The sequence below is a fragment of the Hibiscus syriacus genome, unplaced genomic scaffold (assembly GCF_006381635.1).
Source record: "Hibiscus syriacus cultivar Baekdansim isolate YM2019G1 unplaced genomic scaffold, ASM638163v2 tig00111440_pilon, whole genome shotgun sequence".
Lineage (NCBI taxonomy): Eukaryota > Viridiplantae > Streptophyta > Magnoliopsida > Malvales > Malvaceae > Hibiscus > Hibiscus syriacus.
Genome location: NW_024063094.1, coordinates 709,300 through 726,498, shown reverse-complemented (window position 1 = coordinate 726,498; position 17,199 = coordinate 709,300). Strand labels below are relative to the sequence as shown.

Here is a 17,199-nt window from a genome sequence, read left to right as displayed (position 1 = left end):
GATGCAGAGGCCAGTTCTTAGTAACAACAAGCGAAAGGATAACATTCAGCGTGGCAAACTTTGCAACTGGACTGAAGGTATCTTTAAAATCATAGGCAGGAACCTGCGAGTAACCTTTTGCGACCAACCAGGCTTTATGCCTTTGAAGAGAACCATCCAGGTTATTAGGATTTTCGAAAGCTCGGATCGACAACCAGAACGATTTGCAAAGAGGGTCGGAAAGGTTTTGTAACCCTCCAGACCCAGTCTATAAGTTAGACCCAAATCTAAGTGGTCACATATCCCATTCAGAGTTTTTTTTTTAAAACAACTTTTAATACATTAGATATAATACATAACAAAATATAAATAATACAAATATATTCAAAACGATAGCAAATACATGTCACCAAACATAAAATGAAAAACATATAGAGATATACGTTCGTACAAAATAAGTAGTTGATCTCCCCTGATGCCAAATCTGCTAGCTTATGGTCTGCTGTTATCTGAAAAAGTTAAAAACTATAGAATGAGCTAAAAAGGCCAGTGTGCTCCAAACAGTGTATAAAAACATACAAATAAAATATTCCAATAAAATCGGTTATTAAACATATTTTAAAATATGAACATTATTTTCATTCAATCACTCTGGTTTCTATTTTTTATATATTTTCTCGAAACATGCACCCACATGCACACCAGTAAGGACTTACCCTAAGCACGAAGCCGAGGAGCCTGCAATAATAACGTCTCCATCCAGTCACTTCCATCACTACAATGTGTAGGTTCCCCAGAACCATACACCCACCTGCACACCAGTAAGGACTTACCCTGAGCACACAGCAAAGGAGCCTGCAGTAATAACTTCCCCATCCAGTCACTCCAATCACTACAACGTGTAGGTTCCCCAGAACCATACACCCACCTGCACACCAGTAAGGACTTACCCTGAGAACACAACAAAGGAGCCTGAAATACTTCCCTCAATAATATCCCAATGACAGAAATAAACATGTATGTATTTAGGTGAAATAAATATTAATCTACTAAAACATGAAAATGGTTCATGCTTAAAAATCATATGCAGAAATTACAGAAACCATACATCATATCAGTAATATCCGGTAAATCAGGTGTCGGTAACCAGTATTCATAAAACAGGTATCATGTTGTAATAATATTCAACATCATCATAAATCCGAAACCATTAATATGATAGTTTAAAACAGTAAGATAACACCGTCAGTAAACACACCTGTAACAGTCTGAGAAATCAGATAGGGAAGCCTATTACTGGGTTAGTCGATCACGCTCTGCTGCTGCGCTAGATCCTACGAATCGAAAAAATCCATATTGGAATCCTAATATAAATAATCTTAATCTTTATTTAAATCATATACATAAACCTACGAGTAATTCTTGTATTACGCGGTTCGGACTGATCTGATGAACGAACAACACCGGACCTGACTGATCCTCGCTCAGGTGAAACACGAGTACCTTCATAAAATATCTTACTTAATCATTTCCTTAACCATATCTCAAATAAATAATCAAAATACTAAAATACTAAGCCTATTTGGGTTCACATGCTCAATTCGGAGATTTCGGGTCAGAATTTGGCAAAACGAACTTTGGAATCAAATTCAGGATGTCGAAAAACATAAAGTATGACCTTCCGAAATTTTGAATTCTTGGTCAAAATCAAAGTCAACGGGTTTGACTGACAATTTAAAGACTTTCGGGTTCGAATTTGGCGAAATGGATTCGGGACGTCGAAAACTGTCAGGATAGGTATATTCGGAAAAGATTAACAGTCGTTTAATAGCTGGTCAAAGCCGGTCAAAGTTTTGGTCAAAGGAGGTCAATAAACTGTCAACCATTTTACAGAAATAGTACTCTTTTTTAAATAATTACTAAAATAGCACCCATTTCGAATGAATTACTGAAATAACACCTATTTCGAATTAATTACTAAAATATCACCTATTTTGAATTAATTACTAAAATAGCACCCATTTTGAATTAATTACTAGAATAACACCTATTTCGAATTAATTACTAAAATATCACCCGATCAATGGTCAACGGTCAACGGTCAACGGGTCGGGTCGGGTCAAAACCGGTCAAACCGATCAAACCCTTTGAAAAACCGGTCAAACCGGTCGTTTTTGCCTTCCCCACGCACAGTGGCGGCGCGTGGGGGCGAGTGAGGGCTCTTCTGGCAGCGTATTCATGAAAAAATTCTTAAAAATTATTTTGAGCGATTTCGAGATACTTACAAAGCTCGGTTCAAATTTTTGAACGGCGGAGAGCTCGATTTCATCAAATCGGAAACTTTAACCACTTCACCTCCCCACGCGCCACCGTCGACGGAGACCTAGGATGACACCGGCAAACTCGGAACGACACAAGGAACACGATGGTGCGGGAGGTGTCGTAAACGGAGCAACGATCGACGATGAATTTAAGATTTTCTCGGCGATTGAGCTAAAACAACGTCGAGACTTTGACTGGAAATTCCCGGTGTTTGGCAGCGTTTCGCTTCAATTGATTTAAGGGGTTTGTTCCTCGTTCGATGATGAACACGATGGTGGTTTCAAAACGACGATCGGAATTTGGACGGCGTCGGGATCGTTGTCGGAAGTTGACGTTAGGGAAGGAAGTTTAGGCTCAATTTAGGAGCAATTGGTTTCTGATTTTTTTCAGAAACCAATTTCCGTATATAATACCAAACTTCACCAACTTTTCTTGGGTAAATTCAGGGCTTGGTCCTTAAATTTTCTTTAACTCTAAAATAAGCTACAAATTTTAAAAATCTTTTAATTTAGTCCTTAAATTTCACCAAATTACTTAATTAAAACCTCAATTTACAATTATATTTTTTTAAAATTTCCGGGTTGTTGCAATTCCCCCCCTCTACAAGAAATTTCATCCTCGAAATTTACCTTATGCAAATAGATGAGGAAATTAAGCCTCCATTTACTCCTATGTCTCCCAAGTAGCTTCTGAGGGACTACGATTACTCCACTGAATTTTGACCATTGGAATACGCCTATTCCGAAGAACTCGTTCATCCCTCTCTAAAACCTGAACATGCTCCTCCTCATATGACAAATCAGGTCTTAGCTCTACCTCATCAACCTGAATTATGTGATCCGGATCTGGACGGTATCGCCTCAACATAGACACATGAAAAACATCATGAATACGACTGAGCTGAGGAGGCAACTCAAGCTGATAAGCAACAGGTCCAACTTTCTTCAAAATACGATACGACCCAATAAATCGCGGACTCAGTTTACCCTTACGTCCAAATCTCAATACCTTCTTCCATGGGGATACCTTGAGAAAAACCTGATCTCCAACCTCAAACTCGATATCCTTGCATCATTTATCTGCGTATGATTTCTGCCTATCAAATGCCTCTTTTAAGCGATCACGGATCAATCTGACAGTATCTTCAGTCTCTCGAACCAAGTCTGGACCCAAAGTTTTTCTATCATGCAACTCTGTCCAACATATAGGAGTACGACATCTACGTCCATACAGAGCCTCGTACGGTGCCATGCGAATACTTGCCTAGTAACTATTATTGTAAGCAAACTCAGCTAATGGCAAAAAATCTTCCCAACTACCATGGAAATCAATCACACAAACCCGTAATATATCCTCTAACACCTGAATTACTCTCTCAGACTGTCCATCAGTCTGAGGATGAAAAGATGTACTAAAATTCAAACGAGTACCCAGAGCCTCGTGCAAAGCTTTCCAGAACCTGTAAGTGAGCCTCGGATCTCGATCAGATATGATAGACAATGGTACACTATGAAGTTTAACAATCTCCGAAATGTACAACTTATCCAGTTTATCCAGAGAATAATTAATCTGGATAGGGATAAAGTACGCTGACTTGGTGAGTCGATCAACAATCACCCAAATAGAATCCTTTTTGGAAGGAGTCAGATGAAGACCAGTAACGAAGTCCATCGTAATGCGCTCCCATTTCCACTCAGGAATCTTAATTGACTGTAACAATCCAGATGGATGCTGGTGTTCTGCCTTAACCTGCTGACAAGTCAAACACCTCGCCACAAAATCTAAAATATTCTTTTTCATACCAGTCCAAAAGTAATGCTCCTTGAGATTATTGTACATTTTGTCTCCGCCATGATGCATAGCATAAGGACTACTATGAGCCTCCTGAAGAATAACCTGTCTAAACTCATCATCTTTAGGTACACAGTAACGACCGTGAAAACACAAAATACCATCCTAATTTACAGTATACTCTGAACCCGTTCCCTACTTAACTTGTTCAATAATGGAAAGTAATGAGCTATCCAGAAGTTGTTTGGCCTTAATCTCCTCGGCTAAAGTGGGTTTAACCTGCAACTCTGCTAACAGACTGTTATCATCAAATAAACTCAAGTCAGCGAATAAGGCTCTGAGATCTGATATCGTCTTATGGCTCAAGGCGTTTGCCACTACATTAGCTTTTCCTGGATAATATTCTATCTCTAAATCATAGTCCTTTAGAAGCTCCAACCAGCGACGCTATCTCAAATTTAATTCTTTTTGAGTAAGCAGATACTTCAGACACTTATGATCAGTATACATATAACACTTTTCTCCGTATAGGTAGTGTCTCCATATCTTCAAAGCAAAAACCACGGCAGCTAACTCCAGATCGTGAATAGGATAGTTACGCTCATGCGACTTTAACTGACGCGAAGCATAAGCGACGTCCTTCCCATCTTGCATCAAAACACATCCTAATCCAGAGTGAGAAGCATCACTGTAGACAGAAAAATCTTTCCCAGATTCAGGCTGAATCAGTACTGGGGATTGGGTTAGAACAGTCTTCAATTTCTCAAAGCTAGCTTGCTGGTTCTCAGACCAGACAAATGGAACATCTTTCCTCAATAGTTTCATCAGAGGAGCTGCAATAAGGTAGAACCCCTCAACGAATCGACGGTAGTAACCAGCTAAGCCCAAGAAACTACGGATCTCAGAAACATTCATGGGTTGCTTCCAGTTCCGAATAGCCTCCACTTTGCTTGGATCCATCCGAATGCCATCAGCTGAAACGATATGTCCAAGAAAAGTCACTTCGCTGAGCCAAAACTCACACTTTCTCAACTTAGCGTATAACTTATTCTCCCTTAAAGTCTGTAGAACAATCCTTAAATGCTCCTCATGTTCTGCTTCACTTCTAGAATACACCAGTATATCATCAATGAACACAACTACAAACTGATCCAAATAAGGTCGAAACACCCTATGCATCAGATCTATAAAAGCAGCAGGGGCATTTGTTAACCCGAACGACATCACTAAAAACTCATAATGCCCATACCGAGTTCGAAAAGCAGTCTTCGGAATATCAGAATCTTTCACTTTGAGTTGATAATACCCAGACTTCAAGTCTATTTTTGAAAAGATAGAAGCCCCTCGAAATTGGTCAAATAGATCATCGATCCTGGGCAGAGGATATTTGTTTTTAACCGTGAGCTTGTTCATCTTCCTATAATCAATACAGAGTCTCAATGTCCCATCTTTCTTCTTGACAAAGAGAACTGGGGCTCCCCACGGTGATACACTGGGTCGAATAAATCCCCTGTCCAACAGCTCCTGAAGTTGGATTTTCAGTTCCTTAAGCTCATTTGAGGCCATACGATAAGGATCCATTGAAACTGGAGTGGAACCCGAATAGACTTCAATTTCAAACTCAACCTCTCTATCCGACGGTAATCCAGGCAACTCCTCGGGGAAAACATCGGGAAATTCCTTAACAATCCGGATGCCTTCAATATCATATTGAGAACTCCGACGGTAATCCAGGCCTGTGGCATCCGGTTCTTCAGCTGTTCAGCCTTCTAGACCTGTTAATTCTTCTGGGTCGCAACCATGTAATTATTATGGGAAACATCATCCTGGGGAATGCAAGAGAAAATTGGGTACATGTTTTAAATATGGTTATGGTGACCATTTTGTAAAGGATTATCCATTGTCAGTTACTACAATTCAGACACTAGCTTGTATTCCCACTCGTACTCAGACTATTGTTCAGACTCCTGCATTGGTTTACACTGCTAGACTTCGACAGGATCGCGATGGGCCTACTGTGATTGCAGGTACTGTTATTATTCATTCAGTTCCCTACTTTGCATTGCTTGATAGTGGTTCTACCAATTCGTATGTATCATATTCCATTTCTGAGGGTCTGAATATTCCTATTGAGAATACTGAGCATTCAGTGATAGTTCAAAGTCCCTTAGGCAAGTCCATTGTGTTGGATCGTATTTTTAGAGAGTGTCATATAGAGATCAATGGGGAGATTTTTCTGTCCGACCTGATAGAGTTACATTTGGAAGAGTTTGATTTGATTCTCGGCATAGATTGGTTGGACAAACATCGAGTAAATATTGATTTTGAGACCAAGAGAGCTGTTCTGAAGACCCCAGATAATCGAAAGATTGTAATGATCGGGGAACGTCGTGGATTTCTGACGAATGTTGTATCTGCCTTGGCAGCGGAGAAGATGATCAAGAAATGTTCCGAGGTACTTCTTGCTTATATTTTGGACACTAGGAGTTCTCAATCTGATATTGAAGACATTCGGATTGTTAAGGAATTTCCTGATGTTTTTCCCGAGGAGTTGCCTAGATTACCTCCGGATAGAGAAGTCAAGTTTGAGATTGAAGTCTATTCTGGTTCCACTCCGGTTTCAATGGCTCCTTATCGTATGGCCCCAAAGGAGCTTAAGGAACTGAAAGTCCAACTCCAAGAGTTGCTGGATAGGGGATTTATCTGGCCCAATGTATTACCGTAGGGAGCCCCAATTCTCTTTGTCAAGAAGAAAGATGGGACATTGGGACTCTGTATTGATTATAGGAAACTGAACAAGCTCACAGTTAAAAAAAAATCATCTGCCCAGGATCGATGATCTATTTGACCAATTTCGAGGGGCTTCTATTTTTTTCAAAGATAGACTTGAGGTCTAGTTATTATCAACTCAAAGTAAAAGATTCGGATATTCCAAAGACTGCTTTCCGTACTCGGTATGGGCATTATGAGTTTTTAGTGATGTCATTCGGGTTAACAAATGCCCCTGCTGCTTTTATGGATCTGATGCATCAGGTGTTTCTACCTTATTTGGACCAGTTTGTAGTTGTGTTCATCGATGACATACTGGTGTATTCTCGAACTGAAGTAGAATATGAGGATCATTTAATGATTATTCTACAGACTCTGAGGGAAAATAAATTATACGCTAAGTTGAGCAAGTGTGAGTTCTGGCTCAGCAAAGTGACGTTTCTTAGACATATCGTTTCTGCTGATGGCATTCGGGTGGATCCGAGCAAAGTGGAGGCTATTCTGAACTGGAAGCAACCCATGAATGTCTCAGAGATCCGTAGTTTCTTGGGCTTAGCTAGTTACTACCGTCGTTTTGTTGAGGGGTTCTCCCTTATTGCAGCTCCTCTAACGAAACTATTAAGGAAAGATGTTCCATTTGTTTGGTATGAGAACTAACAAGCTAGCTTTGAGAAACTGAAGATTGTTCTAACACAAGCCCCAGTGCTGATTCAGCCTGAATCTGAGAAATATTTTTCTGTCTACAGTGATGCTTCTCACTCTGGTTTAGGATGTGTTTTGATGCAAGATGGGAAGATTATCGCTTATCCATCACGTCAATTAAAGTCGCATGAGTGTAACTATCCTACTCACGATCTGGAGTTAGCTGCTGTGGTTTTTGCTTTAAAGATCTGGAGACATTACCTCTACGGAGAAAAATGTTATATCTATACTGATCATAAGAGTCTGAAGTATCTGCTTACTCAGAAAGAATTGAATTTGAGACAACGTCGCTGGTTGGAGCTTCTAAAGGACTATAAATTTAAGATAGAATATCATCCAGGGAAGGCAAATGTAGTGGCAGACACCTTGAGCCATAAGGCGATATCAGATCTCAGAGCCTTATTTGCCAACTTGAGTTTATTTGATGATAACAGTCTGTTAGCAGAGTTGCAGGTTAAACCCACTTTGGCATAAAAGATTAAGGCCAAACAACTTTTGGATAGCTCATTGCTTCCCATTATTGAACAAGTTAAGCAAGGATCGAGTTTAGAGTATACTGTGGATCGGGATGGTATTTTGTGTTTTCACAGTCGTTACTGCATCCCTAAAGATGATGAGTTAAGACGGATTATTCTTTAGGAGGCTCATAGTAGTCCTTATGCTATGCATCCCAGCGGGGACAAAATGTACAATAATCTCAATGAGCGCTACTTTTGGACTGGTATGAAAAAGAATATTTCAGATTTTGTGGCGAGGTGTTTGACTTATCAGCAGGTTAAGACAGAACACCAACATCCTTCTGGATTATTACAATCAATTAATATTCTTGAGTAGAAATGGGAGCACATTACGATGAACTTTGTTTATGGTCTTCCTCTGACTCCTTCCAAAAAGGATTCTATTTGGGTGATTGTTGATCGACTCACCAAGTCAGCTCACTTTATCTCTATCCGGGTTAATTATTCTTTGGACAAACTGGCTAGATTGTACATCTCTGAGATTGTTAGACTTCATGGTGTTCCATCGTCTATCATATTTGATCGAGATCCGAGATTCACTTCCAGGTTCTGGAAGGCTTTGCACAAAGCTATGGGTACTCGTTTGAATTGCAGTATAACTTTTCATCCACAGACTGATGGACAGTCTGAGCGAGTTATTTAAGTGTTGGAGGATATGTTATGGGGTTGTGTGATTAATTTTTGTGGTAGTTGGGAAGATTTCTTGTCGTTAGCTGAGTTTGCTTATAATAATAGTTATCAGGCAAGTATTCGCATGGCACCGTACGAGGCTCTGTATGGACGTAGATGTCGTACCCCTATATGTTGGATAGAGTTAAATGATAGAAAAACTTTGGGTCCAGACTTGGTTCGGGAGACTAAAGATACTGTCAGGTTGATCCGTGATTGCTTAAAAGAGGCATTTGATAGGCATAAATCATACGCAGATAAGAGACGTAAGGATATCGAGTTTGAGGTTAGAGATCAGGTTTTTCTCAAGGTATCTCCATGGAAGAAGGTATTGAGATTTGGACATAATGGTAAACTAAGTCCGCGATTTATTGGGTCGTATCGTATTCTGAAGAAAGTTGGACCTGTTGCTTATCAGCTTGAGTTGACTCCCCAGCTCAGTCGTATTCATGATATTTTTCATGTGTCTATGCTGAGGTGATATCGTCCAGATCCAGATCACATCATTCAAGTTGATGAGGTGGAACTGAGACCTGATTTGTCATATGAGGAGGAGCCTGTTAAGGTTTTAGAAAGGGATGAGCGAGTTCTTCGGAATAGGCATATTCCAATGGTCAAAGTTCAGTGGAGTAATCGTAGCCCCTCAGAAGCTACTTGGGAGACATTGGAGTCAATAGAGACTCAATTTCCTCATCTATTTTCATAAGGTAAATTTCGAGGACGAAATTTCTTGTAGAGGGGGAGAATTGTAACAACCCGGAAATTTGAAAATAATATTTAATTAAAATTTGAGGATTTAATTAAGTAATTTGGCAAAATTTAAGGATTAAATTGAAAGTTTTTAAAACTTGTAGCTTGTTTTAGAGTTGAAGAAAATTTAGGGACCAATCCCTGAATTAACCCAAAAAGTGTCGGCAGGCTTTTGTATTAAAGGAAACGAATTGGTTTATGCGTGAAAAACACAGAAACCAATTCATAAAATCCCTCATATACTCTCACTTTCAAACCCGATTCCGACGCCGTCCGACCTCAGATCGTCAAATTGAAACCACCATCGTGTTCATCTTCGACCTGTGAACAAAACACAGTAAACCAATTATAGCGAAACGCTGCCAAACGCCGTGAATTTTGAGTCAAAGTCTCGACGTTTTTTTAGCACCACCGCCGAGAAAATCTTAAATTCATCTCCGACCGTTGATCCGTTTTCGACACCTCCCGCACCATCGTGTTTCTTGTGCCATTTCGAGTCCATCGGTGTCCTCCTTGTCTCCGGCGACGGTGGCGCGTGAAGAGGTAAAGCGGTCAAAATTTCCGACCTCTTGAAATTGAGCTCTCCACAGTTCAAAATTTTGAACCAAGCTTTGTAAGTGCTTCAAAATCGCCACTGCGCGTGGGGAAGTTTCGGCCCAGCTTGAAACCGGTTTGACCGGTTCAAACCGATTTGACCGATCCGACCTGACCCGACCCGTTGACCGTTGACCGGGTGTTAGTTTTGTAATTATTTTTAAAAGAGTGTTAGTTTTGTAAATATTTTTAAAAGGGTGTTATTTTCGTAAATATTTTTAAAAGGGTGTTATTTTCGTAAATATTTTTAAAAGGGTGTTATTTTTGTAAATATTTTTAAAAGTGTGTTATTTTCGTAAATATTTTTAAAATGGTGTTATTTTCGTAAATATTTTTAAAATGGTGTTATTTTTGTAAATATTTTGAAAGGTTGTTAGTTTCGTAAATATTTTTAAAAGGGGTGATAATTGTGTAAAATGTTTGATCATGACCTCCTTTGACTAGAACTTTGACCGACATTGATCGACCATTAATCGGCTGTTGACCTTTTTCGAATATACCTATCCAGACATTTTTTGATATCCCGAATCCGATTTTGGGGTTCGTTTCACCAAATTCGAACCCGAAAGTCTCCAAATTATTAGTCAAAACTGTTGACTTTGACTTTGACCAAGAATTCAAATTTTCGGAAGGTCATATTTTATGTTTTTTGACGTCCTAAATCTGATTCTGAAGTCCGTTTGTCCAAATTCTGACCCGAAATCCCCAAATCGAGCTTGTTAACTCAAAAATGCTTAGTATTTTAGCATTTTTTATTATTTATTTGAGATATGGTTATGGAATTAATTCAATAAGATATTTTATGAAGGTACTCGTGTTTCACCTGAGCGACGATCAGTTAGGTCCGGTGTTGTTCGTTCGTCAGATCAGTCCGAACCGCGTACTACGAGAATTACCAATAGGTTCCGTAAATTATTTAAATAAAGAGTAAGATTATTTATCTTAGGATTCCAATATGGATTTTTCCAATTCGTAGGATCTAGCGCTGCAGCAGAGCGTGATCGATAGACCCATTAGTAGGCTTCACTATATGATTTCTCAAACTGTTACAGGTGTGTTTCCTGAAGGTGTTACCTTACTGTTTTAAAATATCTATCTGAATACCGTTTATTTGATATATGATTTATGGAACACTTATGATATGATCTCTAGTTACGGTATATTTTTATACCTGATTTCTGAATATGGCTTATCTGATATATGATTTACCGTACGTTACTGATTTGACTTTTGTTTTCCGTAATTCTGTATATGAATTTTAAGCATGAAACATTTTCATTTTTAAAGGATTAATCATTGTTTTCACTCGGATGCATTCATGTTGATTATTGTCATTGGGGGTATTGTTGGAGGAAGAATATATGCAAGCTCCTCGGCTGTGTGCTCAGGGCCTTACTGTTGTGCCGGGGTTGTATGGTTCTGGGGAACCTACACATTCTGTTGTGATGGGATGGGGGTAGTGTTCATATTTTTAACGACATGTTTGCATAAACTGATTTTACTAGAATATTTTTATCAGTATGTTTTTATATACACTGTATAGAGCACACTAGGCTTTTTAGCTCATTATGTAGTTTTTACCCTTTTTCAGATATCGACAGACTATAAGCTAGCAGATTTGGCATCAGAGGAAAATAAACTACTTTTATTTTGTACAAACGTATGTCTCTATATGTTTTCCAGTTGTATTTGGTGACATATTTTGCTATCGTTTTGGATATATCTGTATTATCAATATTTTGTTTCGTATTACCTTTAATATTTTATAAGTTATTTTAAATAGAAGAGAATGAAAAAAAAATCTCTGAATGGGATATGTGACCGCTTAGGTTTGGGTCTAGCGTACAGGTCAAGTCTAGGGGGTTACATTTGGGGGTGCAAGCATCAACAAAGGTAACATAATATTTAAAACCATTCGAAACAATCGGAGCATGTCCCCATAAATATGTAAACACAAACCGAAAAGGAGTGTCATACATAATACTTGACTCATAAAAAATGAAATTTGTGGTTTTTTCCCATGTGGCAAGAAACACACGTTTTATTCACAGTATTTGAAACATTTACATTCATTTCTTTACAAATTTTAACCAAACTATCATGTGAGGGGTGCCCCAACATTCGATGCCAAAGCTTATAGGTGCTAAGAGATGCAGTCATGGAATTAGCTTCTACTATCGTAAGAGCTTTCATTTGAGGGTCAACAGTAAATAAGTACAAGCCACCATTCTCTCTCCCATGAAGAAGAACACAACATTCATGCGCATGAAACTCAAAGATAGCATTGTTATCCCTAGCATGCTTTGAAACATATAGAAGATTCTTGGTTATTCTTCGCACATATAATAAATCATTTAATAATAAAGCTCGAGAGGATGAGCACAAAGTGGCATTATCAACTAACTTAATATCTAAAGCAACCCCATCGCCAACAACAAGCTTACCTGGGCTATTGTAGTCAACCTTATGACCAAGATTTGCTCCATCTGGTGTAACATGGTGTGTGGTACCAAAATCTACCACCCACTGTTCACGAGCTGTTGTTGGAACAAGCGCTTGAGGATGTGAGTTTACCTGGGACCTACTACTCTGAGCATGGCAGAATTCACATTCAACACTTCTGATTTCACACATGGAATAATAAGCATTCCCTGATTGATCTTTAGAATACGATTTACTACCACCTGGAACACCAGGAAAATCTTGATCAAATTGATGCCAACAACTATCTAAAAGATACCCATTTTTACCGTAAAGTTGACACTACAACCGAACACGAACTCAGCCTCTTCCACCAGACCGACCACCAGAATTAGTCGACAACCGAGATAACTAATAGATTTGCCCGAAACTGTACCTAGGCAAGATTTGTACTCATCAACAACAAATCAAGTTGATCACCAAAACCAGCTAATTGTATTTCTACATCCATTAGCATGGTATATACTGCTTCAAGAGTAAGAGATTCTCGTGTGATAGTTATAACCGCCACAAATGGCTGATACTCACGAGGAAGACCCTTCAATATACTATCAACATCCTCAGCCTGTGAAACCATGCTGCCACACATGGCATCACAAGACTCTTTAACACGAGTTAGATACACCCTCATCGAATCATTACCTTTCTTGAGGACTGCAGCTTATAGTACAATCTGATAATAACCGTCGTGGAACGATTTCCAAAGAATTGAAGCACCGTACTCCAAATAGTTGGCGTTGTTTCTGCACCCACAAACTGCGACAAGAGTTGAGGGTTGATTGTGAAAACTAACCATGATGCAAGAGCATTATCTTGAGCCACAAAATCCTTATACAAATCATTCGATATGATTTCACCATCGTCATTAACCACAGTTTCAGGCGGAGACCTCATCGTATCTTTCAACAATCTCTCAAGACGATGACTATGTACCGTGAGCAGAACTTGTTGCTTCCAAAAAAAATGAAGTTTATCTCGTCAAGAATCACGTTCACCTTTTTATTAGAGAGTGCTTTGGCATTTCTTGCAGAGAATTCCATCAAAGGAGAAGAATCACTACCCCTTAACAAAGAACGAGCAACTTTACGCAAAGGAGAAACTCTACGCAACGAAAGAAAAGAAGACTTCCCCCAGAAACTTTAGCAAAAGATACCATCTTGGAATATTAGAGAAAATATAAAAGAGGAATGAGAAAGTATTGATTACATTTCTTGACTTTTATGAATACAAGTACCGTGCTTTTATAAAAGTTTTACAAAGCTAGTCTAATCGTATAGCTAACCTTAACTGCTCAGCTAACCACCTCTGACACCTTAACAGTTTATTAAGCATGCGCAACTAACAATTCCAATAATATTCAATTAGTTTCCAAATACTAAACTAATATACATAATTTTTGGAGGCAACCAATTTTTTTTATTAAATATAGAGGTATTATATTTATAATACAAATATCGAGATTTAAACCAACATAAGAAGAGAGACAATATGAGTATATTGAATACTCAACCAATTAATAGATCTCTAGGATAATCAAATTTAATAATTTATTATACACGTCTCTTGAGGGGTCAAATTTAATATTTTAGTATATATATTATATAAATATATATATTTTAATATTTTAGTATATATATTAGATTTTATATGATAAAATCTAATCTTTGAATTGTTTAAGTTGTATTTTGTGGATTGACTTTCTATTTATATTATGTTGTCGAGTTAGTGTCTAAAATAGTATATCATCAAACCAATATTTGAAAGTAACAACGATATTAATAGACAACATTAAAATATAATTTCATCGTATTCCAATCAGTAGGTTATCTTCTAGCTGACGGAAAAGGATGAGTTTGAAATGTATAAATAGGTGAATGATCATTTTGTAATTTTTAATAGTCAATGATTCAATAAAGTAACTTCTACAATTAAGTATTATTTGTGTATTTTACCCTTTATAAAAATAAAATATAATATAATGTAGCATTTGTTTTAATATATTTGTTCAAATCCCCTGAATTTTGGCGGAACATTAGACTTGGTGGGTAATTAAGTTCTAATTTAGACCTTAGTATTGACCTGAACGTACTTTATGTCATACAAAATCAAACGGATTGGCACAAATTATACAGAAGGAAGAGGCAATGAAAGTTCAGTTAGTAATTCTCTGAGCAACTCCAGCCTCTTGTTGAATGGTTTCATATAAAGTCTCGACTACATTCAGCAGAAAACCATCTGAACCATGTTTCGCCACCAAGGAGATTGATATAGGCAAATTATTACACATCCTCAATGGAATACTCACCTGTTAAAAAACAATGATCATTTTCTATATTTTTCTGCTGTTTTTATTGTTTTCTGGTTTGTGAGTGTATGTGATTGAGAGGGGAGAGTGAGATGGAAAGAGGACCTGACAGAATCCGGCTACTCCGGCGACGGATAGCAAGCTGAAGGCTCTGGCACGAAACACTTCGAGTGAGGCCGGATCTGATTGTAGCTTCGGTGGTTCACCTGGAACTGTAGGCAGAACAAGGATGCCTTCATCCTGAAATGGATTCAACCATCTAATATAAGGCCCTAATATGAGCAGTTTTTATACAGAATTGTATGAAAAACAATCATTGTTGCTTTTTTGGCAAGTTGTTGCAGGTACCTTAAGAAGATCTGTAAGAGCAGCACGTAATTCAGTTTGCACGGAGTGGCAGACATCGATGTTTTTGTCCGGTGCTCTAATGGCGTCCCATATACGCTCAGATATTCCAGGACCAAATTTAGGATTCACTGTTGTGATCCATTCAGCATGGTTGTTCTTGAATTCATACCTATGAAATAGAAATTAAGTTCAGGAATCGATACAGGCAATGCTATTCATCTAGTATGATCCCAGAACGATACGAGGATTAGCATTTGGGTTGAACGAATCAGTTAAAAGTTCTGGGATGTTCTGCACCTTTGAAGCAGTCTCATCGAGCTTGAAAGGGCAGCCAACGACGGTATATTATATGCTTGATCTTCATTCTCCTTAGGCATGAAATGCTGCAAACTTGGTACTTTTTCCTTCACATAGTCTCCGAGATTTATATGCTTTAGAATTTGACCTGCATCGGTAAAATGAATGTTTGCAGGGTGAAGTTCACCTATGATAGATGCCAATAGTTTGGTTAGTACCTCCAAAATGCTTCTCCACCGATCTTATGAGAACTTGTGTTGTTTGATCACTCGGAATGCTCGACAAGCTGAAGCAATCTTCGGGAACAATAATCTGACTAGGTGCAGCAGGGTACACATTAGGTAAATGCAGCAGCACACGTCCGACTTGATTTAGAACCGCAGGATCTCTAGCAAACCATCCTACATGAGAACTCATGTGAGGGGTAGTTGTATGGTTTATCAGAATTGAAATCTCTCTCAGACATTTCTGAGAAAGACAAGCTATGAAGACGCTCTGATCAGATACTTACCGACAGTATCGAAACTCTGGGACATCGGAATAACACCGGAAGTACTAATGGCATCATGTGAAGGCCTAAACCCGAGAATTCCACAATAAGATGCCGGTACTCTCACACTTCCTCCAGTGTCAGTTCCTATGTTAGAGACCAAAACCGCTTAAAAAACACAGCTCTGGAGAAAATAAAGAAAAGTAGTCCCTGTTTAAGAAGAACACACACCTAGGGAGAAGTCGACGAACCCTGCGCCTACCGCAACGGCAGAGCCACTGGAAGATCCTCCAGGTACTCTATCTGGTGCACATGGATTTGTGGGAGTGCCATAATGTATATTTTCCCCATTTATACTGAAAAGGGGAAACAATTACTCACATATGGTGAAGACATGTAAAGATATTCTAATGCTAACCTGTATGCCATTTCATCCATGACAGTCCTGCCAACACAAGTGGCACCGCCCTTCAAGACATCGACAACAGCCAGTGCCGTCGATACGGCGGCAGATTGAGTCCTTTTCCAGTCAGGGTTTCCAAAGCCAGTGACATATCCATCCACATCAAACCTATTCCCAAGTTTTAGTAAGTTGTAAAGTTACCCACAGAGCATAAAAAGGAACGGAAAATGGGCATATGAGCATTAAAGAACATCTAAACAAGAAGCATGCTTTGAATTATCCAGTAACCATTGTTGTCATTTCTTTTCCAGCAATCATAAAAGAAAAAAAAATTATAAAAGATGATGGCTTACATTTCTTTAACAGCAAAAGTAAGTCCACTAAGGGGAAGTTGCTGAGAGGAAGAATTTTGTTGGAGAATGAATTTCTCCATGAAGGCTCCCGATTCCATGCTTGTTTCTCCACGTTGCGAATTGTTTCACAGTCAGATAAGTGAAAGTTTGGCCAAGGCAAGAACGGCCCTCACTTTGAAGATAAGTGGTAAACTAGGTTGCCTTGTCAGCATTTTCTCTAAGTATAATGACACTTCTACCCCTTTTGTCTCGTGTAGAGTAGGTGGTTTTTTGGGATGAGGTTGTCTTTGTCTTGTTGAATGGTTGTTAGTGAAACCTGCACTGAATCACCGACCACATCTCCTAGTTTTAAACAAATATTGAGAGCATTAATGACAATGTATTTCCAGAAAATATGATTATTGTAACATTCCAAAATTCGAGTTAGT

The 17,199-nt window shown here is 38.6% G+C and overlaps 1 protein-coding gene across 1 annotated transcript; it reads right to left on the bottom strand.

The window, feature by feature from the left end:
• Positions 1 to 14,640: 14,640 nt before the first annotated feature.
• On the bottom strand, positions 14,641 to 16,950 carry LOC120163264 (amidase 1-like). Its single transcript, XM_039173238.1, has 9 exons — positions 16,772 to 16,950; positions 16,434 to 16,586; positions 16,247 to 16,371; positions 16,037 to 16,162; positions 15,744 to 15,926; positions 15,526 to 15,673; positions 15,229 to 15,397; positions 14,986 to 15,120; positions 14,641 to 14,880 (listed from the first exon to the last, which is right to left on the bottom strand). Exons 1-9 carry the CDS (start codon positions 16,867 to 16,869, stop codon positions 14,728 to 14,730), a joined length of 1,290 nt encoding a protein of 429 aa, XP_039029169.1. The 5' UTR covers positions 16,870 to 16,950; the 3' UTR covers positions 14,641 to 14,727.
• Positions 16,951 to 17,199: the final 249 nt, after the last annotated feature.